We start from the raw sequence: 26,736 nt of genomic DNA on the forward strand, positions 1-26,736 counted from the left end.
TGTTTCACAAGAACAGTTGCAAAAGAATCACACAAAAAAAAAAAATGCAATGCCGCCATTTTATTCTAAGGGTCCTTTCACACTGTCCGTATCTGCTGGCTGACTCGATCCCCACTGAGCAGGCAGTTGGCAGCTCCGTCTCCGCTCTGTGTGCTGCTGTCAGCTCCCCGCTGTCCTCTATGGTAGAATCTGATGAGAACAGACCGCCTGTCCGTTCTCATCCGATCCGCTGAACGGATGGAAAATAGGGTTTCCATCCGTCTGGGTTTCACGGACAGGATCAGATCGGATAGCAGCGGGTGTCAGCGGAGATGTCTCCACTGACATCCGCTTCTCCATAGGGATGTATGGAGGATCTGATCAGGTCCGCCTAAAAAACTGACAGGCGGATCTGATTGGATCGCTCGTGTGAAAAAACCCTAAAGGGTCTCTACAGGGCCTCTTCTGAAAACGTTAATGGGTGCAAGCAATAATAAAAACAAAACAAAAAAAACGCCCTGTTAGAAAAGTAGTTTATGAAGTTTCTGTCTTCCTGAAGGCCTATAGGAAAACAGACTCTGGAATTATGTTTTAAAGCAGACCTTTACCCTAAGAAAAGAAATAAATGCAACCCCTGCCTTCTCCCTCTCCCTGTCTCACATTTGGAAATTGTGTGTTTTTTTTTTTTTTTTTTTAAACTTTAGTCTCTTCAGTCTCCTTTTACCTTTGACCGCTAACCTTAAAGTTCCTCTTTAGGGAGTAATCCTCATGTAGCAGATCTGGAAAAAAAATCAAGTTACATTGTCTAATACAAATAAACGTCTGCTAGTATTGTAGGAATTAAAATGCAGAACAGTTATTATAGGATCAGATTTTGTAATAAGCATTCCCTATTTAGTTTTATTTTCTCTTTTTGCGTTTCTGTTAATATGCTATTATAAGGACCATCCCATTAATTTTGTGTTTGCACATGAGAAAATATGCCTTTTACACTTTTTTTTTTTTTTATCTGTAGTATGTAAATTTAAAGCTCACAAGCGGTGTGCTGTAAGAGCAACAAATAACTGCAAATGGACAACACTTGCCTCCATTGGGAAAGATATTATTGAGGATGAGGATGGGGTAAGTATAGAGCATTTGCAAGAATTTAATAGCTTTATATATTTTCATTACCCCTATTGCTTAGTATAATGATGTAACCTCGAACCCCTAGCTTTTTAGTACCTGTTTAAAAATAAAAGCATTTCTGAAGTGAGCACAGTTATAAAGTTCATGCCCCTAAGGTACTCTCCCTCATAAGAGCTGCATGGGCACTATGAGACCCCAAAAATCTTTGGCTAAAAAATTATATCTCTGAAGATTTGGAATCTTCCTGGTAGTCTTGAAAGACTGGACCGGGACTGCCCACCCCACCCGCATTCTCTTATTGATCCATCACAATCCTGGATAGCCCAGTCTGTCTTGCCAACAGGAAGATGCAGGTTGTAGGAAGGGAGAGAGAGTTTTTAACACTACTGGGAAGTATCAAAACCTGCAAATTAGTTCAGACTCTGCTCTGTAGTTTCTGTGGTGCTCTTGCAGGCTTTTAAAGGTACAGACATGGACAAATTTGTTAAAGCTGAATTCCAAGGTCAAGGGACAAAGGTGTCTGTCACCATCTGTCACTTTTTGAGCGGAAAAAAAGAAAAAAGGCCCAAGATGATTCCACTTTTGAAAAACTGTAGCTATTGTAAAACATGGAGGAGGCTTGGCTATGTTATGGGGGTGATATACTGTGCCTGACATGGAGTGCGTTGATTCTGTGCAGGGCACATGGAAATCTTAGGGCTATCATGGATTTCTGGAATGAATGGAACTGCTCAGGGTCAGAAAGTTCTGTCTTAGGTTGAAGGTCTGGGGTTCTTCAACAGGATAATGACCAAATACACTAATCTAAAAGCGCCTAAAAATAGCTAAGAGTTTTATTTGTATTTTTATGGTCACGTTTCTGTTGCAGACCTAGTATCTGGTAATGTTTCTTAATATGTTTGCCTTTTCAGATAGCAATGCCCCATCAGTGGCTAGAGGGAAACCTTCCTGTTAGTGCCAAATGTGCTGTTTGTGACAAAACCTGTGGTAGTGTCTTGCGTCTACAGGATTGGCGGTGCCTTTGGTGTAAAGCAATGGTGAGCATAAGCAGACTATGATTTCTACTGGATGATGATATGAAACATTACCAACACATCGATGGATTGTGTGCCGAAACACAACTTCGGTCTCTCTTGACTGCTTTCCAATTTGCCTGAATGTTAATGTTTTATTATCTAGGTTCTCAAAAAGTTCCATTTGCACATTACATGACAACATGATTTATAACACTAAACGCTCATGTTAAAGTTAAAAGAAAAAAAAAAAAAAAAAAGCTTCTCATGTCTAACTCATAAAGCACACACCCCAACCACTCCCCACTTTTGGAGTGTTTTTTTCTTAATTTTTTTTTTTGGGGGGCGCATACCTAGTTTTAGCAGATGCCCACTCTGCACTGACCACCTAGGTGATCAGAGTGAATCTTTCCAGAGTGGAAGTTTTTGTAGCTGCTGACTTCAAATTTGTTTTTTTTTTAAGAGGCTTGTATGTAGAAGTCTAAATTTCATAAAAACAGAGGAAAAGGCTATTTTGAATATTAATTTACAAGTTTTGATTATGATTTTTTTTTTTGTCCTTTTTACTTTTAATTCAAACCACTTTCTAACTTTCATAATTTTGTGTGTGTATGTTTTTATATAAACACACTTTTACGTGCGCATATCATTGGACAGATCAGCTTCAGGGATGCCCAGTGCACATTCAATCGAACAATGCCATGGCTTATGTCAATCACCAAGGGGGCACAAGAAGTGCTCTGGAGGTAGCTGGCATTCTAAGGTGGGCAGAACAGTTCGTTCCTCTAGATCGTGCACATTCCTGGGGTGTAATATTGGCAGGCGGATTACCTCAGTTGGCATGCGTTGGACCAAGGAGAGAGTGGTCTCTTCATCCGGGAGGTGTTTCATCAGCTGTGTCTCCGGATCCGAAGTGGATCTGTTGGCATCTCGGCTCAACAGAAAGGTGCAGAAGTTTGTGGCTTCGTCAAGGGATCCTCTGGCAGACGCCACAGACACGCTGGTGGCCCCGCAGGGTCAGTATCGTCTGATTTACGCCTTCCCTCCTCTCAAGCTTCTGCCCAGACTCCCACACAGGAACGAGACAAAAGGGATTATGGTCATCTGAGTGGCTCTGGACTGGCCTCGCCGGGCCTGGTACGCCGATCTAATGCAGCTGGTTGCCGATGTTCCTTGGAAGCTGCACAGAGGAGAGCTGGCATATGAGGGGCATAAAAGTGTCTTAGTCCCAATATGTATGAATACAAAAAATAAAATGCCCAAGGGACTTTGTAAGACACAAACCACAAAGTATGAAATGTACAAAATGTATTAAATTTTAAACACTTTCATACAATTGAAATAATTCTGATAGACATACGTACATAAATATATCCATGGGTTTCCATAGTTACATAAATCAAAGTATGATTGAAAATCCAAGGTTTAAATGTATATATCATACATTTCTTTTACGCGTTTCGTCAGCCAATGCATGCTTCCTCCGAAGATACATATATAAATGCCTGAAATTAGAGACAGAGTTGTTAGGCATCAGAGCAGAAAGGAAGAATAACAAAGGAAAAGGGGGGAAGAGGGAAGGGGGACAAAAACAGGGGGGAGGGAAGCAGGCAAAAAATGGAGAGGAAAGACCAAAACTTACAATTGTGTATAATAGTCCGAACGAACTTCCAAACCAGGGTAAACAGTCAAGTAGATTCATGGTTCCCATAGGACTCACCATTGGAGATGAAGATAAGGGAAAACCGAAAGATGTCCCAAAACGGTCCATGTAGTTCTCCCCAGGGGCTGTGGAGGGGAGGGGGGCCAGCTAGACAGGCAAACATCCAAGAAGGTGACAAGTTGTCACAGTGGTCAGGGTGTACAAATACTGAAAGTTGGAAAACAGCAAAGCTCAATGAGGGGGCTATTGTTCCCATTAGCGAATGGCAAGCTCCTAAACCTCACACCCCATGTGTAATAGTGCAAAAAACAACCCAATATAAACGCAGGAGTAGCTGATAGTGAAAGTATGAAGTGTAGACAGTATAAAAAAGAAAGGGCATTTTCAGAGGGGAATTGTGCATGGGTGCAATAGATGATGTGTGGACCTCATTAGGCTCGTCTACCTTAGGGTAGATTACATATAAAAAACAAAAATGTAATTAATAAAATAAGTGAATGAAAAAAAAAAAAGTGTCCATTATCAAGAGATAGTGAAGTTAGAGGCCAGCGAATGGCCCATTGGTGAGTGAATCCCAAGCTGTGAAACCCATCATGAAAGTAATAGTGCCATATTAATGTGCTGGAAATGGTGATGAAATACCGTGAAGTAATACAAAACAGATGCCTTCACAGTGAAAAGAATAAAAAGAACCAAACCCAAGTGAATGCTATTGGAACATATAATGGTTCCCTAGCTGATAGATACTCCTCTTCCCTGAATATTCCAAAAGGTATGCCCACCAGAAATCAAACAAGCTCACGCCTGATAAACTGTTGGGATGGCTAATAGACAGGGGCTGGCTAAATAGCCTGGAAACTGGTTAGGCCCCGCCCAATTAATGAAGCTCCCTCTCAGGCAGAATCTGCTGTCCCAAGGACCGATCTTCCATCCTGCTTTACAGTTGCTAGCTTTGACGGCTTGGCTGTTGAACACCAGGTGCAAAAGGATAGAGGTTTGTCTGGGTCAGTGATTCATACGTTGTTAAAGCTAGGAAATCTACTTCTAGGAAGATCTACCATCGTACGTGGAAGATGTACATTGCATGGTGTGAGTCTCTTGGGGTTCATCCTCACTCCTTCTCAGTGGCTCAGATCTTAGCCCTCCTTCAACAGGGGGTTGAACAGAATTTGGCCAGGTTTCTGCCTTGGCAGTCTTTTTCCAACTACCTTTGGCCACACACTCCATGGTGTGTACTTTTTTCTTCAGGGTGTCCAAAATTTGGTTCCTCCAGTGCGGGCTCCGTTGCCGCCTTAGGATCTTAATTTGGTGCGTTCAGCTCTCCAGAAGCCTTCCTTTGAAAACATTTGGGAGATTTCCCTGCTTACGCTGTCCAAAAAGGTGGCCTTTTGGTGGCTATCACTTCTACGGGCAGGGTGTTGGAACTGGCGGCGTCCTGTCGTTCACCTTATTTGATGATTCAAAAGCATAAGGTGGTGCTTCACCCCTGTCCGTCATTCCTTCCTAAGGTGGTCTATGACTTTCATTTGAATGAAGACATTGTGTTGCCTTCTCTGTGTCCCAGGCCTAAGCATCTGAAGCAAATTGCCTTGCATGCCTTGGATGTGGTCTGAGCAATTAGGGTACCTGGCAGCTACGGAGTCTTTCAGGAAGTCAGACTCTCTATTTGTGCTCACGGATGGACCTCGCAAAGGGTTGTCCGCTTCCTCTGTGACCATTTATAGATGCATCAGACAGACGATAGTTCAGGCCTATTCCATCAGGGGTCAGGTTCCTCCTTTCCCTGTCAAGGCGCACTCTACTAGGGCGCTTAGTGCCTCCTGGGTCTTCTGTCATCAAGCCTTAGTGGCGCAGGTTTGCAAGGCGGCCACCTGGTCGTCAGTGCACACTTTATTTTTTTTTCAAGTTTTATAAAGTGGATGTGTTGGCATCTGCGGATGCTTCCCTTTGGATGCAAGGTTTTGCAGGCTGCTTTTAAGAGGACCTGATCCTCTTTGAGGTTGTATTGTTTTTTTCAGGTGGGCTCCAGTTGTTTTTGGTTAAGCCCCTGTCGCCTGGTTGGCTACTGTTTAGCCTTGGGAATTTTTTGCTGTTTTTCCCATCCCTCATGTTTGACACTGCTTTGGGACATTCCAAACATCAAGAATGACAGGAGCTGTGTCCGTCAATGAAGGAAAGAGAAAACGGGATTTTTAACTTACCGTAAAATTAATTTCTCTGATATTTGAGGGACACAGCACCCACCCCTCTGTGGAGTTATAATTCTGACACTGCTTGTATCAAAACTGATAGACTATAGCAGAGAGAGGGAGTATACCCCCTGGGACTGCCCATGGGTGTAGCCAGAATTCTTTTCTGCCTAGTGGCCTACTCCTGTAGGGGGCAGTATAACCCAATGGTCAAGAATGACAGGAGCTGTCTCTGTCAATGAACATCAAAGAAATTGATTTTACGGTAAGTCATAAATCCCATTATCCCCCAGCTGGCCCCTACAGGCAGTAAAAACTATACCACCAGGGCCAGATCCAGCCTGTGTGCAGTAAAAAAAAGGTCAGGGTGTAAATTGTTAGTAGTATGACAGAGATGGAGGAAACCAGTATTCCCTGTTCACTCAGCACACTTCTCTACCAGGGGGTCACAACCCAGAAGTAATGTTTGACAATGCAGAAGCGTTACAGGAGTGAACAGGAAATGCAAGTATGCGATAGCCTGTCACTAGATTAGGATGATTAAACAGAACCTGTGCCCCATTACAGCAATTTCCCCCCATCAGAGTACCCCCCTACATCAATTGTCCCCCCATAGTTGAATGGATGAGTGAATGCACTCTGTGGACTGGGGGGCCTCAATCTGGCCCAGTATCCCACTCTTTTCAGAACAACTAATTTTCTGAGCACTGCTTTTTGCAGTGTATGAAGTTGCTTTACTGAACCAAATTCTAGCCCTGGAAGAAGTGCAAGGTGGTGGTAGTGCTCTGCTACACCGAGACTCTGCTGGTGTTGGAGAAGCTGTGGAAGGCAGGAGTGCTATGCTTGACCGAAGCTATGCAGAATTCAAAAAGCACCCTAAAAGCACACAGAAACCTCCCCTGAAAAAGTGAAAAAATAAATATGAATAAAGCATGTTGTGAGTAATCCAACATCTGAAAACAGAATAATAATAATATTATTAAAAAAAAAAAAAATGAACAGCAAGAACTAAACAGAAAGGAGGGGTCAGTGGGGGAACCCCCAGTCAATTCCATGTCCCATCATATCACCAAGCCTTAGGAAATGGAGTCACATGAAAGATAATTAGTTGAGTATCCATAGAAGTCGAATGCCATGGCTTACAATGGAATCCTCACTGGAGCAGGGTTAGTGCATAAAAATGAAACCACCCATCATGTCCTCCGTGGGTGAAAGTCACAGAAAACGGTTTAAACCAACTGTTCATTTGTGCCCCTTAGCGATAATGTATCAAGATTAAAGATCCACTGACCTTCCCTTTGTAATAAAGTCTTATGTCTGTCACCTCCTCTTGGTGGAACAGTGTCATGATCAATGAGCATACACTGTTAGGTAGATATTGGGTATTGCTGTTCAATAAATTGTTGGGCCACTCACTGGTTGGTGGCTTCTGAAGCCATTGCTTGTCTAATAGATGATTTGTTATTCTGAAATCATTACATACAAATAGTGATGCCATGATGGTTTCCCATGTAATAGAGACTGGAAGGGCAAAAAAGTATACAGATAAAGCTTGAGGTGCAGGTGAGTCTGCGTTTGATAGATATAGGTTTCCCAGATTGGGGTAGTGTGAAGTAGGGACCTACCATCATAGGTCTACAAGTGGCACAATCAGGTCGACAAAAACATCCAGGCCTGCTTTTGGTAAGCCAGGTCAACCACATCCTTAAGGGAAGTAGGATAAATCTGTGATTTTGTTTGTTACTTTTTGTATTTTTTCTAATTCTTTTACATGTGCTTAATTTTGGTGATGGCATCACTGAGGGTTGGTTGAAGGAGGGGTTAGGGAAGTTGATACCTGTGCGTGCCACTACTTTGTCTTGAAAAAGAGGGACTGTCTCTGCCGAAATGTTGATTTTGATTAAACTACATTGCAAAAATTCCTCCTGCTGTAAGTCCCATTTAGTGCACCTACTGCTTGCTGCATTTTCTAGATCTATATATTTTTTTATTTTTTTGTATGGGCTACAATAAAGATTCTTATTCACGCTGCAGTTAATTAAAATGGACCCTTACTTTGATACTTTCATTAAAATGTTCTGCAGGTACATACTGCATGCAGGGACCAGTACCCTCGAAAGTGTCCGCTTGGCCTATGCAAGGTGTCTATAATACCTCCAACAGCACTCAACAGTATAGATTCTGATGGTATGTATCCAAAGAAATTTCTTTGTGTGTTTTTTTTTTTTGCCTATTTTTTATTTCTTTACTTTTTTTTATGCTGCAGTGTAGGAAGGTACTACCAGTGGTGTATTTAGGTTTTGTGCTGCCCTAGGCCTGACTAAACTTGTGCACCCCCTAATTTACATATGACCCACCCCTTCCTGTAAAGGCCATGCCCTTTACTGTTTACGACCCGCCCTGTCATCTGTCAACCGCAGACCACAAGTCTATCAGTGCCCATCAGCGTAGCCTCATCAGTTCCCATACGTTCAGCCTCATCAGTGCCCATCTGTGCAGCCTTATCAGTGCCGCCTCATTACTGCCCATCAGTGCAGCCTCTTCACTGACTGCTTTATGGGGGTGCCAGACCAATTTGCCTCCTGGACTCTGCCCTCTGGCCCAATTCACCCCATAAGACTGGCGCTATATTAAAAGTGTTTCGCAAGGCGGCGGAGACCCTTTTAGTGCGGGAACCGGGAGGAGGCTGTTTTTTTTTGCTGCCCCCCTGCAAAGTGCCGCCCTAGGCCTGGGCCTTGTTGGCCTAGGCCAAGATACAGCACTGGGTACTACAGATGATTTTTGAAGACTGCACACAGCTTAAATATTAAATATTGCCGTTATGTTTAAGGCAGACATTTTTTCTTTAATGTCCTATGTAATGGTTCAGTAAAACCGGCTTTACATGACTCAAAATTCCACTGGTTCAGCAGAAATGGCCGAATCTGGATCCATGTATGGGCACTGTGGTTGTGCAGAAGTCAATCTACTGATCTAATTCTGTACAACTGCCATAACTGATTTTCCCCGCTCGATCATCACAACAGGCTTATAGCCTGCATGGCTGATCAGTGTATTCTGATGGCAGGGGAAGTCTCCCTGCTGTCAGAATAAAATATCTCTGTAGGGAAGATTCTTCTTTCTATGGACTGCCTAGTACTCTGTAGCCAAATTGAGTTTGACTTTCTGGCTCTTGGAGAAACTAAAAAACTTAATGTTTGTCATTCCATACTGTGTGCATGTAAGCTCCTATCTGACAAATGTAGAAAGTATTCAAATCTATAAAATACTGGGTATTCACTGTCACTCTGATGGTCCAGACTACCTGGTCTTCTGCGAATGCAGTCTTCCCAACACCAGTTTGCTATGACTTCCTGTACTTTACAAACTACAGTAACCCATACAAAGGATATTCAATGCAATGTATCTCTCTGTATACCTTTTCATTAAAAATGTTAATGTTTTCACGTTTTTGAAAGTATTATTTGCTTAACCAGTAACTTTGTAGGAACCGTGGAACTAAAAGTTTCAGCAAGCAGAAGTTGTCATTGTTTTTTATAATTTGTAGTTTCTTCACTGCTGCAGAAGTATTACTTTTAAGAAGTAATAGTTATATAATATATACAGTATATTTTTTTATGTCTGTTTAGTGTTTTGTACAGTATCTCAGGATATGAAAAGTCAGTTTTTTGAAGATGCAGGGGGTTGTGACCTAAGTCTACATTCTATAAAAAAAGGTGTTTGCATACATGCAGTGTGGTTTTGCTAAATCTACACTTTTTTTTTGACAGGGTTTTGGAAAGCAACCTGCCCCCCCTCTTGTGCCAGTCCACTGCTTGTATTTGTTAATTCCAAAAGTGGAGACAATCAGGGTGTGAAATTCCTCCGGAGATTCAAGCAGTTGCTAAATCCTGCTCAGGTGTTTGACTTGATGAATGGAGGACCTCATTTAGGGTGAGGACGCTTGAGCAACCAGGAAGTGATTTGGTTGTGGTATATTTTGTTGTTTTAAAAAGCTGCTTTTTGTGTATATTTTAATTTGACTTAAATTATTCTTTAATTGTCGCATAAGGATTTATTGGCTTAAATCGGTAATTTCTTTTTATTTTAGTTTACGATTATTTCAGAAGTTTGATAATTTCCGAATTCTTGTGTGTGGAGGAGATGGAAGTGTTGGCTGGGTTTTGTCTGAGATAGATAAGCTAAGCTTACATAAACAGGTTAGTATGTAAAATATCTGTAACTGATAGAAAAAGCAAAACTCCTCTCAATGACTATATTAGTAGCATGTTTACCCTTAACTGACCGTTTATTTAATAAAGCCCAACCATTGAAATGGACCCATTTACATCAACAAATGTTTAAATGCATGCAGTTCAAACATGTTTGTGTAGCTTGGTGTGCCCTACATTTAACTTTTTTCTACATCATAGTTTAAAATAGTACTTTCTCTTTCGTTCATCAACTGACACAGCACTCCATAAATCGTAACTAGTGGGTTTATATTGCCTCCTCCAGTAGTAGGACTAGGCAGAACAAAAAACACATGGCTACACCCATAGGCCGTCCCCAGCTGGTATATAACCCCCCTGGTCTAGGTATTCAGTTTCAATCTGTCTAGTTTGGAGTAAGGACCTAGGCTCCCGGCTGGGATCTCTGGTCCGTGTAACATTCTCCTTCTTTACATCCTTTTTTTTTTTTTCCCTCTCTCTCGAGATCTACAATCAACTGCCGGGCTGGGTGTCAGGCTGGATAATTTAGCTCCAGTGGTCCCCCCAGTCCAGCCAGCAAGCGAGTGCAAACCACAGCTACGCGCTAGGTCAGCCGCGACATATCGTTACGGACAGAGGCTGGCCCGTGAGTTAAACATCTCGCAGGGTCGCATGCGTCCAGGCTTGGGTCTGGGTCGCAGTGGTCCCTTGGCTGGCAGCTCCTCTACTTCGGTGGCGAGGAGTGCTGTTTGAAGCATTACCCGCCCCATGGAAAGGCAAGTACACTCCCCTCTATCCCCTTTTTCTTTGGGGCGGGTAACCTCCAGGGATGGTCAGACCAACCTACAGATTCCCTCCTCCCATTCTTAAATCCCTCACTGAGCTGGGCTTCCCCCACTTCCTTTCCCATCTGTTTGGACCTGGAGTCTGGTGGGGGTCCCAGGGCAGAGAATGCAGCAGAGACCCCCGAGTTTGCACTGACAGCGGTCCTGCAGTCCTTAGTGTCCCGGGTGGAAGTGGGGTGTGGGCAAAGGCCTAGAAGGAAGCGTCCCCCGCCTTCCCCTGCTCAGTCTGCCTCATCTGATTCTGAGGCAGGTCCCCACTGCTTATGTTGAGTTAGCGGAGCAGTTGGTCCTTGGGCTGCAGTTTATTTGTGATGCAGCTTTGGATACAGCTCCTGTGCTGTCCAAACTTTGTTTCAGCAGTGGTGATTAGATGCCTGCTGTGGCTTAAGAATTGGTTCGCAGACCAAGCCTCTAAGAAAACTCTCATTGATCTGCACTTTCAAGGTGATCGCCTGTTTGGGGCTACCCGGGATGACATCAATAAGGGTATTATGGGGGGGAAGATAACCTTCCTTCCACAATCCATGAAAGGGAAGGAGCCTCGCCGCAGACGGGGGGGTCCTCCTTCTCAGCCCATTCGTGCTTCTGGAACTGAGGATAAGGGAAATAGATCTTTCAGATCTTCCCCAGGAGGTTCCAAGCAACCTTGTTCTGGTAAGCCTAGATCTAGCTTCCCTGGACCCACAGACAAGACCCCTTCAGTATGAAAGTCTGCCCTCACCCGTTATTGGGGTGTGGGGAAATCTTTGCTGGTTTCCGGCCCTGTGGACTTCTTTGGTGAGCATCAAGGAGATCGGCGAAATCCTGCAAAGGTTCAGGTGATGTCTGAACTAACTAAGGTTCCCCCAATTCCTATCTAGGGAATTTATTACCTAGGTCTGATTTTAATTCTGACCAGGGTGGTCCTTCCTCTGGACAAATTTCAGGAACCACAGGCCGTGATTCACCGGCTGCTGTCACACAGACAGTTTTCTCTCCCGATTTGGATACAGGTTCTGAGTCTGGTGGTATCCACATTCAAGACAGTAATGTTTGCACAGTCCTACATGCAACCTCTTCAGCAGGTTCGGCTCCACAGGAGGATACTGAGGTTCGTGGCGTGATCACGGGTTCCTATGGCTGACGCCACAGGCTTTTTCTGCAATTCCTGCGAGGAATCAAGAGTGAGGATCTTCCAATTATCCTGGTGGGCGTAAACATCCCTTTGGGGCTTCCTCTCAGAGAAGACCAGTTATCCCAAGGACTAATCTACCATCCTGCTTTACAGTCACTGGTTTTAATGGCTTAGCTATTGAAAGCCTGGTGCTGAGGGATAGAGGTTTGTCTGGATCAGTGATTCCTACTATGGTGAAAGCGAGGAAGTCCTCTTTTTAGCAAGAGATACCATCATACGTGTAAAGCATACATTTCTTGGTTTGAGTCGATTGCGCTCATCCTTGATTCCTTTCTGTGGCTCAGATCTTATCGTTTCTTCAACTGGACGTTGATCAGAAGTTGGCCCTGAATACCATCAAGGGCCAAGTGTCTGCCTTGCAATCTTCTTTCAGCGACCTCTTGCCACGCACTCTTTAGTTCGTACCTTCATTCAGGGGGTTAGACATGTGGCTCCACCTGTACTGTCTCTTTTGCCACCATGGGATTTAAATTAAGTGCTTTTGGTTCTCCCGAAACCTTGATTTGAGAATATTCGGGAGATTCCCTTGCCTGCGTTATTCCAGAAGGTGGCATTCTTGGTGGCTATTACCTCGGCCCGCAGGGTATCGGAATTAGCGGCAATATCCTATCGCAGTCCCTATTTAGTGGTCCATAGGGATAAAGTGGTTCTTCATCCCTGTCCATCATTCCTGCCCAAAGTTGTCTCTGACTTCCAATTGAATGAGGGCATTGTGTTGCCTTCCTCGTGTCCCAAGGCAGCTCATCACAAGGAATTTTCTTTGCATACCTTGGATGTGGTTTGTGCGATTCGGGTGTGTCTGGCAGCTACTGAGTCCTTTCGGAGGTCAGACTCGCTTTTTGTGGTTACGGACTGACCAAGAAAGGGGTGGCCGGTTCTTTGGCTACCATCTGCAGATGGATCAGATAGACAGTGACCCAGGCCTATTCCATTAAAGGTCAGATTCCACCTTTCCCTGTCAGGGTGCATTCTACTGGGGCGCTGAGTGCTCTTGGGTCTTCTGTCATCAGGCTTCGCAAGTTTGCAAGGCGGCCACTTGGTCGTTGATGCATACCTTCACAAAATTCTATAGGGTGGATACTTTGGCATCTGCTGATGCTTCTTTTGGCTGCAAAGATTTGCAGACTGCTTTTTAAGAGGGGCTGTTCCCTCTTAAGGGGTGTTTTTCCTTTAACCTCCCTGGCGGTTTGATTATTATGTCAGAATTTTTATGCTAAAAGCGGTACATTATTTTGCATGGAAATATTTTGTTTTATATTTTAGGCCTGTAATTCTTAGGAATAACCCACCTAATTCTTTCCAAACAAGAGTCTAGTAGACATCCCGGGTATGATAAAGTTTGAAACACGAAATCATAAATTATAATATAATAATAAAACATTTTATTCAATAATATCAAACCAAAAACACTGAAATATGTACAAACAAGGGGTGCGATATTACTAGTCGCTGTAATAAAGGTTAAGTAAACATCTCGGGTATGAAATATTTTGAAACATGGGACTGCACAAAGTCCAAAGTCACAATCGAGACAATAGTATCTGGTTTCTTTTCCTATTTTCCTTCATCTCATTTTGAGCAACAAACCACTCACATCCTTGTAGGTGCTGACTTTTTCTCAGTTGGTGGGATGTAGTCCATGAAGTGATGACCAGTCAGGCATTCCGGGTTGCCAACGCCAACAGCACGACGTCCAGATCTGTTCACAGCCATTGATGGTGTTTGGTGACTCAGATTTGTTCTGCAACTTTCCAAATAAAGTCCACATGAATCTGCATCTTGCAAACCTCCGATGCGTAGCGCATTGTTGGTCTTTGTACCGGTTGGTCTCGGTAACAATTTTTTCAATAACCTCATCGGTCAAAAATAATTGGAGGTATGCCAAGGGGTTGTCATGGTCAACATCAACTTTTATACTAGGTGCTCCTGTAAATGGGAATCTTGAGGGCACTGCCTGATCCGTACCGCAGTCAATAGAGCACCAAGTCCGCACATCGCTAAGCTCAGTTTCCGAATCGTCGCTGTGTTCGTCACTTTCCGTACCTGATGACAAATTTTCCCACGAATCGCTATCGCTCAGTTCTTCAAGTAACTCTGATTTGCTGTTTTCCAGTTAATCTAAAAGCGCTTTTGCGCAAAAAGTACGCTTTTAGGATAACAACTTTGTATCATGTCATGTAATTTTATTTACTTTTTGAATTTGCCGCCGGTTACACCCCCCCCCCCCCTTGCGTCGCAACGCTCCCAGGGAAGGGAACTGGAAGACAGGTGCCAGCATTGGCCGTGCATACAGCGGGGAGACAGAGGGGGATTGCAGGGGAAGGTGGGTTTCATTCTGGGGTAATCCCGAGTGTGGCTCGGGGTTATCGATTTTTGGTACACTATATTAACCCCGAGCCACACTCGGGAATACCGCTAGGGAGGTAAACCTTTATTTTTCAGACGGGGCTCCTGTGAACCGGTTAACGCTCCTGTGTCCTGGTTAAGGGCTCTTATGTTTTATTTTCCCTACCCCTCATTTTCCTTTTGGCACTGCTTTTGGACATCCCACTAGTTATGATTTATGGAGCGCTGTGTCCGTTGATGAACGAAAGGGCAAATCAGATTTTTGTACTTACCATAAAATACACTTCTCTGAGTTCACCAACGGACTCAACACCCACCCCTCTATGGAGTTCTGATGCTTCTAATACTGCTTGCTTACAAACTGCTTACCTAGAGCAGAGAGGGGGGTTATGTACCAGCTGGGGACAGCCCATGGGCGTAGCCAGGTGTTTTTTGTTCTGCCTAGTCCTACTCCTGGAGGAGGCAATATAAACCCACTAGTTATGATTTATTTAGCGCTGTGTCCGTCGATGAACTCAGTGAATAGGATTTTATGGTAAGTACAAAAATCCCATTTCTTCTTTTTATTATTATGTTGTGGGGCTTATTTTTGGAGACTGTCACATGTGTGCATGTTCCTGTGTAAAAATATTACTGTATATATAAGATAAGTAGATGCAAGGTACAATTTTTTGTATGGGATGGCTGCATAGTACTGTGATCAAGTAATGTATTATTCCATTAAAAATAATTTTGAAACTACATATTTTTCTCTGAAACTTTCTCTCAAAATGTTTCAGCGAAATTTAATGTTTCTCTGAAAGTATTAAATTGATTTATTTTGATGTGAAAATAACTGCATAATGATTTGCAACCTAATTCCTTATAAATATAGGGTAATAAAGGTGAGAGATGGCAATAGAGGCAATACAGGTTTTCCAGTGTTTTGGTTTGTTACCACAAACCGATTTCATCAGGTTACCAGTTCATTATTTCCTACATGGTTGTGAGCAATCTAAGGTCTCTCTATTGAATGATTAAATTTTATATACTTATCGTGTCCACATTTTTTTCATTCTGTTTTTGCAAATGTAGTGTCAGCTGGGGGTTCTTCCATTGGGTACTGGAAATGACTTGGCACGGGTTCTCGGCTGGGGTGGCTCCTGTGATGATGATACACAACTTCCTCAGATCCTAGAAAAATTGGAACGTGCAAGTACAAAGATGCTGGATCGGTAAATTGACTTAGTATTTTAAAGTTACACTAAAATAAATGATGTTTGCAACACCACATGCCAGATATATATTTCTAAAAAGACCTTATGCCTTAAAATCATATACTGCGTGCCCTTGAAAGGATAAGAGCGACTCTTAAGCTTTAAATGGACATGCTTAGCTTAGAACAGTTTAACCTTTCTATGCAATCTATTTCCAGCATTGTATGTTTGAAATCTGCTGTCTGTAAAACTTAAATCTTTGAGATGTTCTGTTAAATGAGCAAACTCTTTGAATGGCTTTTTATTTTTTGTTTTTTTCATTAATGCCTGTTCACATATATCGCGTCGACTGGTGTTTTTTTTAGCACTGGAAAAATGCCAGCCACCGCTAGATCACACAGAAAACAATTGTTATCTTTGTGTTATTTTCACCCCTCAATGCACACTGAAGAGGCGATGCAGTGAGCTGCAAAAAATGTAGTCCTGCTGTTTTTTTTTTTTTTTTACAATGAACAGGACAGTATTAATTAACTGTAAAGCAGCACAACGCACACCACTGCTGTACAGTGACACAAATTTTCCACTCCCACTATTGCTTGCTAATGAAACTTGAGGCCTGCTGGGAGTGGGAGGGGTTATACTGAGTGGTCCTTACAGCTTTGTTTTGTCTTTGTCCAAGAAAGGGACTTTACAGTAAGTTAAAACACCTATTCTTCTTTCGTTCATCGATGGACACAGCGCCCCATAAATAATACCTAGTGGGTTATATTGCCTCCTCCAGACGTAGGACTAGGCGGAACAAAACACCTGGGTACGCCCATGGACCGTCCTCACCTGGTATATAACCCCCCCTCTCTGCTCTAGGTAATTTGTTTTAATCTGTCTAGTCAGGACCTAGGCTCCCAGCTGGGATCTCTGGTCCTAGCAATTTACTCCTTCCTTACATTTTTTTTGTTTTCTCTTGGGGAGATCTACAATCAACTGCCGGGCTGAGCGACGGGCTGGATAATCTAGATTTAGTGGTCCCCCTCAGCCCAGCCAGCGAGTGCATGCAGAATATAGCTACGCTCTAGATCGGCCGTGACGGCCTCATGGACAGTGGCTGGCCTGCGAGTTTAATGTCTCGCAGGGTCGCATATGACTGGGCCTGGGTCTGAGTCACAGCGGTCCCTTGGTCAACAGCTCCTCTACTTTGGTGGCAAAGAGTTCTGTATGAAGCATTACCCACACCGTGGAAGGGTATTTACAGTCCCCCCTCTCCCCTTCTGGTGGTTTTCTTTGGGGTGGACGCAGGTAACCTCCAGGAATGATCGGACCTGCCTGCAGGTTCCCTTCTCCCATCCCTAAATCCCTCACTAAGCTGGTCTTCCCCCACTCCCGTTCCCCCCTGTTTGGGCCTAGAGTATGGTGGGGATCCCAGGGCAGCAAATGCAGCAGACACCCCTGGGGTCTCCCCCGCTATTCCAACTCTGTAAGGGTCCTGAGAGAGTGTGTGTGTCCCCTGATAGGCTGGAGGGGTCCCAGTGTAAGAGACCCCTGGTGCATGCCCTGCTGTTTACAGTGTGGGTATAGTGCAGGGGGATCCCAGTGCAGAGACTGGTGAAGAGTGCACAGCAGAGTCTCCCCTAAACGTGTCCTACCTTCGGGGGGGGGGGGAGGAGTCCCCTTGCAGAGGGTGCAGCATTGCAGAGGGTACAGGAAAGATCCCGGCAGCATGCTTCAGTGTTTGTAGCTGATGTCCATTTTCCCTTAGTCTAGCTGGTCTCCGGTTGGCAGCCATGTTTGTGTAGCCAGATGATGTCACAGGGGCCATTTTCCTTTAGCCTGGGAGATGCTGGAGACAGCTGAAGCCTAGTGGGGATACAGAAGCTTCCCCTCTTCCTCCTTAGGTTCCTCTTCCTGTGCCCAGGACATTTGAACAGGGATAGCGTCCATGATGATGCTGGATTTGAATTCTCTGCGCTCCTTCGATCGGTAGGGTGAGTCTTTGGGGGTCCTGGTTATCTCTCTCTGCTGATAGGTACCCTGAGCCTTGGAGGATCCTTTAGCTTTGAAACCCCAGCTTCCCATGGTTGCACTGACAGCGGACCTGAAGTCCTTAGTGTCCTGGGTGGAAGTGGCATGTGGGCAAAGGCCCAGGAGGAAGCGTACCCCGCCTTCCCCTGCTCAGTCTGCCTCATCTGATTCTAAGGCAAGAAAAAAGGAAAGTTGACCTGGGAATGAACCCAGGCTGTCGCATCTGATTCTTGGCCCGATGCCCCTGATCCATCCGATAGTGAGGAAGATTCCTCTATATGGAGACTTTAACAATGGAGAATGTGGCTGATGTAGCCACTGATGTGGCTGTGTCATTTGGTACGCACAAGTCACATCGTACTCTAAAGGTGTTTCCCTATGTGCCTTATTTTGACAGGTTTTTCTGTAAGGAATGGGAACAACCAAAATTACCCTTTGTGGTCCCCAAATGTTTTGCTGTACGTTACCCCTTTGAGGAGTCGCTTTTAAAAAAGTGGACTAGTCCACCAATGGTGGACCCTACTGTTTCCAGGTTGAAGGGTGGGGGGAGAGAGTAAGGGTATAACCGGGGGGGGGGGGGGAGTACCTTCCTGCCACAGTCAAGTAATGGGAAGATGGGTACATGGGACTCTTGTAAATGTATAATAGCAAATATATATATATTATATATATATATATACACACACACACATACGTACCTACATATACACACACCTCCACCCTTTGCTATGGAAGTACTAGAGTGCCTGTCTCGGTTTATAGCTAAACACCCGCAAATTCCTGTAATGGCATTAGGAGATTTTAACAATGTCCTTGACTCATCCCTTGATTTGCACAAAAAATACTGTTCTCAGGGTCCTAGGTTGCTCACACCCTTTGCCAAATTTATATCTGAAGTGGGTCTTGTGGATTTGTGGAGTTGTAAACACCCGCTTGAAGCTCGATTCACCTGTCACTCTTTGACTCATTCCACTCTCTCCTGTATTGATTTGGCGCTGGGTTCTGAGTTGACCATACCCTTTGAGCCAGAAGTCTCATATCTTCCGAGGGGATTGTCTGTTCATTCACTGGTCCACTTACTTTTAAGTTTACCCACAGTTAATCTTTCTACCTGTTGGAAGTTAAACCCCTTTTGGCTCTCATTATTTACTAATATAGAGCATATGCGGAATCAAATGGAGAATTGTTTGACTGACAACAGGCACTCAACCACTTCAGCGATTGTATGGGATGCGTTCAAGGCATTTATTAGAGGTCTATACATACAAGAGATATCAGCCATTAAGACAAGTAATAGACAATGGACAGTGGATGCTAGTATGGCGGTAGATAAAGCTGAATGGGAATTTATACAAATGCCTACCACTGACAACAAAATCAAATGGCTTACTGCACAGAAATTGTATCATGCGATACAACACCAACAAGCAGATAATAAGCGGTTCTTTACATCGCAGGCATTTTTTGAGGAAGGGGAAAAGACAGGGCATATGCTGTCCGTGATATCTAAAGCGCAGCGGCCATCCTCAGTCATACATAGGATACTAGATTGTACAGGGCATGTTGTTACTGATATCCCTTCAATTATGCAGGGATTTCGATCCTACTTTATGGATGTTTATTCATCAATAGTGTCCTAATATAAAGCAGAGTTGATGGCATTTTTGGATTGAATTCCTCTCCCTAGTCTTAAGCCTCGTACACACGATCAGATTATCAGACAAATTTTCTTTAGTTTGTTTTGTTGCATGCTACTCTCATATGGAAAGCGAAGAGGTTACTTTCATACTAAAATTCTCATGCGACAGAATTGAACTTCAGAAGTGATGTCATGTGTTGAATTGTTTTGTATGTTTTCTTTAGTTTCAGAGCATGCTTAGTCTTGCTCTTATGATTTTTTTCAGACAAAAACTGTACTAATTAAACGAAAGACGGACGTTGTGTTTCCAAACGATAAAAATTTTATAGCCTGCACATCCAGTTTTTGTCGTACGAAAATTCGTAATCGGCTGTCGAAAGCACTATACTAACAATCCGAAAATCAGCAGGTCGTTTGTCGGACGAAATTTTACTTCTAATTTTCTTATCGTGTGTAAGGGCATTTAGGCTCCATTCTCACCTGAGCGTATAGTTTTCCGGTGTTTTTTCAAGCTTTTTTTTTAGGCGTTTTATGCAGGTGTTTGTAGGCAGGCATTGACATCTAACAAAAACGCCTGTAATTTGCCAAAAAATAAACTCATGTACTTTATTGAGCTTCAGGTGTTTTGCTTCAGGCAACAAAACGCTCATATGTGAACAGGGGCCATTGAAATGAATGGGATTTTGCTTTTAGGGGTTTGGAGACTTCAGAGATGAGCGTTTTACGAGCTGAAAAACGCTCAGGTGTGAACAGGGCCTAAATAAAACAGACAAAAAAACAATTAAATGCGCCCATTGCCCTAGAGGAATTGCAAAGTGCAATGGCTACATTCCTTAATACTAAAGCCCCTGGTATTGATGGAATCCCGATAGAGCTTTACAAAAATTGAGTGGAGTTCTTTTGCCAGAGCTTCTTCAGACACTCATAGATGAACAGGAGCAGGGCTCCCTACCACAGTCTATGTATGAGGCAGTGGTGGTTGTCCTGCCCTGAAGCCTGGGAAGGACCCTGATCATAAAGACCTATCTCACTTTTGACGACAGATTTGAAATGACTTACTAAAGTCCTTGCAATGCTTCTGTCTAGGGTTGTCGGCAAGATTGCTCACCCTGACCAGTCGAGGTTTATACCCAATCGCTCTACAGCAAATAATACATGTAGGTTATATCTCAATATGCAGATCCTTACAGATAACCAGGGGCATAGAGCTTTTCTTTTGCTGGATGCTGCTAAGGCGTTCGATAGCGTGCAATGCAATATTTATGGCTAATACTAGAGGAATTTAATTTAGGTAATATTTTTTATATCATGAATCAAGCTGCTCTATAGGGCTCCAATTGCTCGTATTAGGATAAATAATATGATCTCACCCTCATTTGAAATTCATAGAGGCACAAGACAGGAATGTCCCTGTCTCTGCTCTTGTTTGCCCTAGCAGTGGAGCTGGAGCCTTTGGCGGCTGCCATTAGGGAGAACCCCAACATTTGTGGATTTAAGAGAGGAGATGGAGGAAAAAATAGCACAGTATGAAGACAATGCTGAAATGTAAAAAATCCGCGCTTAGGATAATTCTAGATTCCTAGTATTTAATGTTGGCTGCAGCCCACCTTTATACTATATTACTAAGAATATAGTGAGAATGAAGAAAAAGGAGGGGGAAGGTGTATGGCGCTGCCAAAAAGTGCTGATGTTTCTATATGTCCAAAAAATAAGTGTTATAGGTATATACAATATAAATCACCACTATGAATAAAGTGTCCAGTGCATCATATGTGTCTTCCTATTGAATGTGCAATACTAAAGGATAATACAACTATATAAATGATAAATACTTGTGCTGAACTGTGAAAAAAAGTGGATACAAAATAAGTGAGAGTTGGTATGATAAGAAAATGGGATAAAATATGAATTATAAAAACTAGATAAAAGGGGTGAAATGTACAAAATATAAAAATAAATGTGTAAAATGTAAAAAATATAAAAAAGTGGATTCACTTCAATCTACAGCCGTAAAATACAAAAACATCAAGTATGACTTAAATGAGGTGCACAATAGGTAGATAAATATTATAGCAGCATTAATACAAAAATAAGTCCATTACACCTAAGAGAGAACAAATAGTCCCACAATGCAAGAAAATTTCCTAAAAAACTTGGCAGAAAAGGTGACTTGAGTGCAGGTGTTCTGATGATAAATATTAAAGGTGCTCAGGTATATGGTGACCGTTCAGTGCTCCCCGCACCCCTTGGACCGCACTCACCAGAGCTATGTACCCCTGCAGGGGTATCAGGCCTTGACTATAATCCTGGATCTCCTCCACTGACCATCAAAGTGGTTGGGTGGTCCGATTATCTACCCGACTCTTGTGAACCCGGTTCCTTGGTGTTAGGGTCCGAAGGTGTACCGATATATGGGGGAAGAAGGCTCACATAGAGTAGTACTGCTTAGTTTTAAAATACTTTATTGTATATCAAAATTAGGTACCCACAAAGGGAATAGAGGGTAGTGGCATAGAAAGCAATAGTAGCGCACTTCCGGGACGCCGTGCGTTCCACAGGGCGGATGTGCGTTCCACTAAGGCGGATGTGACGCGATGACGCTCACGCGTCACATCCGCCTTAGTGGAACGCACATCCGCCCTGTGGAACGCACGGCGTCCCGAAAGTGCGCTACTATTGCTTTCTATGCCACTACCCTCTATTCCCTTTGTGAGTACCTAATTTTGATATACAATAAAGTATTTTAAAACTAAGCAGTACTACTCTATGTGAGCCTTCTTCCCCCATATATCGGTACACCTTCGGACCCTAACACCAAGGAACCGGGTTCACAAGAGTCTGGTAGATAATCGGACCACCCAACCACTTTGATGGTCAGTGGAGGAGATCCAGGATTATAGTCAAGGCCTGATACCCCTGCAGGGGTACATAGCTCTGGTGAGTGCGGTCCAAGGGGTGCGGGGAGCACTGAACGGTCACCATATACCTGAGCACCTTTAATATTTATCATCAGAACACCTGCACTCAAGTCACCTTTTCTGCCAAGTTTTTTAGGAAATTTTCTTGCATTGTGGGACTATTTGTTCTCTCTTAGGTGTAATGGACTTATTTTTGTATTAATGCTGCTATAATATTTATCTACCTATTGTGCACCTCATTTAAGTCATACTTGATGTTTTTGTATTTTACGGCTGTAGATTGAAGTGAATCCACTTTTTTATATTTTTTACATTTTACACATTTATTTTTATATTTTGTACATTTCACCCCTTTTATCTAGTTTTTATAATTCATATTTTATCCCATTTTCTTATCATACCAACTCTCACTTATTTTGTATCCACTTTTTTTCACAGTTCAGCACAAGTATTTATCATTTATATAGTTGTATTATCCTTTAGTATTGCACATTCAATAGGAAGACACATATGATGCACTGGACACTTTATTCATAGTGGTGATTTATATTGTATATACCTATAACACTTATTTTTTGGACATATAGAAACATCAGCACTTTTTGGCAGCCCCATACACCTTCCCCCTCCTTTTTCTTCATGAAGACAATGCTCTCATATTTCTGGGAGACAGATAGATCATTGACGAGCCTCATGGCGCTCATACAAAAAATTCAGGTCCTTTTTGGGCTTCAAAAAAAGATTGGGATAAATCTACCCTATTGCTAATAGACCCTCTTGCTGCCCCGTTACCACATATGGCATCGCAGCTCAAGGTAATGGAGCAATTTTGTTACCTGGGAATAGTTATTCATCCTAACCTAGCCACATATGTTAAGTTAAGGCGTTCGATAGCATGGTATGGCGATATTTATGGCTAATACAAGAAATTTGCGACATAAAGTTCAGGAAAAAACATCTAGCTGGGTTAAGCTACCTCTCTCAGTAGTTGGACGCTGCAATTTAATTAAAATGATATGGAACCCACAACTGCTGTATGTGTTACATAATGCCCCAATCTTGATACCTATCCATGTTTTCAAAAAATGTAATACCATATTTCGTACACTGATATGGAAAAAGACTCCCCGAATAAAATTAGAAACGTTGCAGGAGGCAAAGGATGCTGGTGGGCTAGCAGTGCCTAACCCATACTATTATTATTTAGCAGCCCAACTACAACATTTTGAAGGATGGCTTACTCCTGAGTCCCTTGACCCAAGTAGGAATATCGTTATTACGCTACTTTCTAACAAGAACATCATAGACTGTATGGAAGGGGGAGAACTTGGAAAAATGTCCCATTGCCCAACCATGATACTAATGGATAGATTTTGGAGTAAAACGAAACAACACTTCCAGTACACTGGCTGCTCTGGGTATTCTCATTTTTATTAATAATAATAATTAGGAAGAACTGAGTAAGTTAGAGAGCTTCTCCAATTGGTCTAGATATGGGCTGATTTATATAGTACAATTATATAATGGTAATATGCTAAAAGATGCTAAAAGATTTCCAATCGCTTAGAGAAGAATATGGACTACCAAACAACCTCTTCTTCCAATACCTACAATTGAGACATGCAATTTCAACTCAGTCCAAAATTTCTCAGTGGGAACTAACTGATCCGGTAATAATAACGAGACTTCTCACATCAACAGTAAAAAAGGGACACATCTCCTCTTTATACAATTCTTTTATGACTCAGATTTCTAAAGCTATGTAATTTACGTGCAGAAATAGTTGGTCGGAAGATATAGGTCAAATATCGAAGGAATAATGATCTAGTTTGTTGGATAATGTCCTCAAAGTGTCACTCTCATCAACACAAAGACTTATCCAGTTGTTCATTGTACATCGCACTTACCATACCCCATACAAATTACATAAATGGCGTAGGAGGGACACTTCTACACATGTAATAGACAGAAACAATCAGCGCAGACAGGTAAATATGGCTAAATGAGGACGGAAATGCCAGATGGACACCGACCCGGGTTAAGCCCCGTACACACGTGCAGATTGTCGGCCGAACGATCGGCTGTCTTTTGTCCCCGGGCTGTCGTGTCCGCTGAAAAGTGCAAAAAACTGCACATGAATTTTGTCCGCCGACTGCAGAAGTGATGTCATGTGATGGTTAACTTTCCCTGTGTTTTTTCTTTTCTGAGCATGCCCAGTCTTGCAGATCTGCTGTCTGTCGGCCGAATTCTGTACTGACTGGCGAACAATTGGCCGTTCTGGTGTCGGCATACAAAAATTTTAATGCTTGCACGACAGATTCTGTTCGGCCGAAAGTGCGATGTCGGCTGTCGGAAGCATCATACTAACAAGCCGAAAATCGGCCGATCGGTCGCCGGCCGAATCTTTTCGGCCGACAATCTGCACGTGTGTACGGGCCTATACACAGCAAATTCCCAGAACAAAATTACAAACAACCTGGTGCAGCGCAAATCCTGTTAACACAACATATTATCTATACATGAAGGGAAAAAGTCCCAAAGAAACTGCAGAAAAGTCCTTAGATCCACTTGGTGTAGAAAAGGATGTAGGAGACAGCAACTCCAAAACTGTGATCACCCTCCACCAAACAGCACACATATGCCCTCACCTCATATTTTGACCCCTGTTTTACCAGAAGGCCAAAAATAGCAGTATACGTCCACATCAATCAGCGGGCTCTAGGTGTATAGGCATGTAGCACTTAGATGCTATGGACCAGGCAGAGAACATATATCAAAAAGCCCCAAGTCATTCACAGAAGCTCCGTGTGATATATTTGAAAAAAAAAGAAGCGGGACCTCTAAGTGCAGACTGTAAACAGTTGAAAGCTTTAATAGATGAAATTGCACTTACAATTGCGTGGCATAAAACAGGCACATCAGCGTGTGGTAATACAAAGCATCAGCGATGTGGGCTCTGCACAGCAGCAGCCAGCCACACACGCTCGAGACAGCAGCAGCGGGTGACGTCAGACAGATGCGACTCCACCTCCCGTACGCGGCGTTACGTCCGAACGGGACTTCGTCAGCGGGGGTGGAGTCAATCCATCACCACTGTCATTAAATATCAAAACCACTGCTCACATGATGTCGGGACATAATAACAAGAACTCACTGATGAGGACATCTAGTGGTAAATGGGTATTACATCCTCTATAAATAATACCAGAAAGACCCATAGGGCTCCATAAAAAAAGATAAAATATCCCACATTATATTTATTGAATATTCCAATAAATAAAATACTTTAAAACCTGACATCAACTGCTGCTGTAACAAATGAACAGACAAACATTAAAATATTTATCCTCAATATATAAAAAAATAAATATCATAAAAGATATTTCTCTATCGCTCATTGACAGACGTAGTCCTCGGTGATTCAGCACCTTCGGGTTATGTCGCCTCCACAGGAGTAGGACTAGACAGGAAGTAAAATGCTCTGGCCACACCCTAGGGGCAGTCCCCGAGGGTATATCCTCTCTCTCTCTGCCACAGCAAATCAGTTTTTTTCTGTCTAGTCAGGAGTAAGGACCTAGATACCTTGCTGGGATCTTTGGTCCTGGCAGGATTTTTTTCTTAAAAGATTTTTTAGACAACTTTTTTTCTCCAGTGTTCCTGTGAGATCTTCAAGCAAGAAAGCTGAACTGGGCGACGGGCTGGATGTTGAGATCCGGTGGTCACCCCAGTTCAGCCTACGAGCGCGTGCAGGCCATAGCTCCGCGCTGGGTCGGCCGCGACATAGTCCCACTGAAGGGACTGACCCTGTGAGTTAAACATCTCGCTGAAACGCCAAAGACCATGAGTCACGGCGTCCGTATTGGTCGACAGCCCTCCTACCTCGGTGGAGAGGGGTACTGTCAGGAGTTGGCGCCCGCCTGGTTCCGGTATGAACTGAGGGGCTTTTGTGGCGCTGGGGGTCTGGAAAAAAAAAAAAGTTTTATTTTAATTTTGGATTGAATTTTCCGGGTAGTTACTGGAATCATCATGGACCCTACCACACAAGTACCCCCACTTGCTTCACTCGAGGGGGCCACGGGACCCGCCGGTGCACAGAGTATGGATGCATTTACAGCAATTTTGGAGTCTTTGGTGGCTCGGGTGGAGACGGCCTGTCAGGGACGGGGGTCAAGAAAGCGACCCCCGCCTACCCCTATATTATCGGACACTTCAGAGTCTGATATGGTCATTGCAGCTGCAGGTCCCTCTGCAAGGGCTGTTGTCTCAGGTAAAGTTCCCTCAGACAGTGAGGAGGACGTTAATACTTCCGCCATAATTCGGGAAGAAGCTTTGGTGGACGCGCTAGTTGTGGCGGTTCGGGAAACATTAAGACTTGAGGTTTCACCGGCAGAGGCAACTGAAACAGAGATTCCCTTTGGTACTAACAAACCCACCAAGACG

At 43.3% G+C, this 26,736-nt stretch overlaps 1 protein-coding gene across 5 annotated transcripts in view; it reads left to right on the top strand.

Annotated features, from left to right (window-relative positions):
- DGKH (diacylglycerol kinase eta) overlaps positions 1–26,736 on the top strand; it is a 588,450-nt gene that overhangs the window by 325,076 nt on the left and 236,638 nt on the right. For all 5 annotated transcript variants that reach the window (XM_082244880.1, XM_082244879.1, XM_082244881.1 and 2 more), the window contains 6 exons: positions 995–1,101; positions 2,019–2,144; positions 8,057–8,159; positions 9,743–9,905; positions 10,063–10,171; positions 15,602–15,741. In XM_082244880.1, coding sequence (XP_082101006.1) covers positions 995–1,101; positions 2,019–2,144; positions 8,057–8,159; positions 9,743–9,905; positions 10,063–10,171; positions 15,602–15,741 — 748 coding nt within the window. The remainder of the gene's footprint in view (positions 1–994; positions 1,102–2,018; positions 2,145–8,056; positions 8,160–9,742; positions 9,906–10,062; positions 10,172–15,601; positions 15,742–26,736) is intronic.

This window comes from Pelophylax lessonae, assembly GCF_965119305.1.
Source record: "Pelophylax lessonae genome assembly, chromosome: 2".
In the NCBI taxonomy this organism is placed as follows: Eukaryota; Metazoa; Chordata; class Amphibia; order Anura; family Ranidae; genus Pelophylax; species Pelophylax lessonae.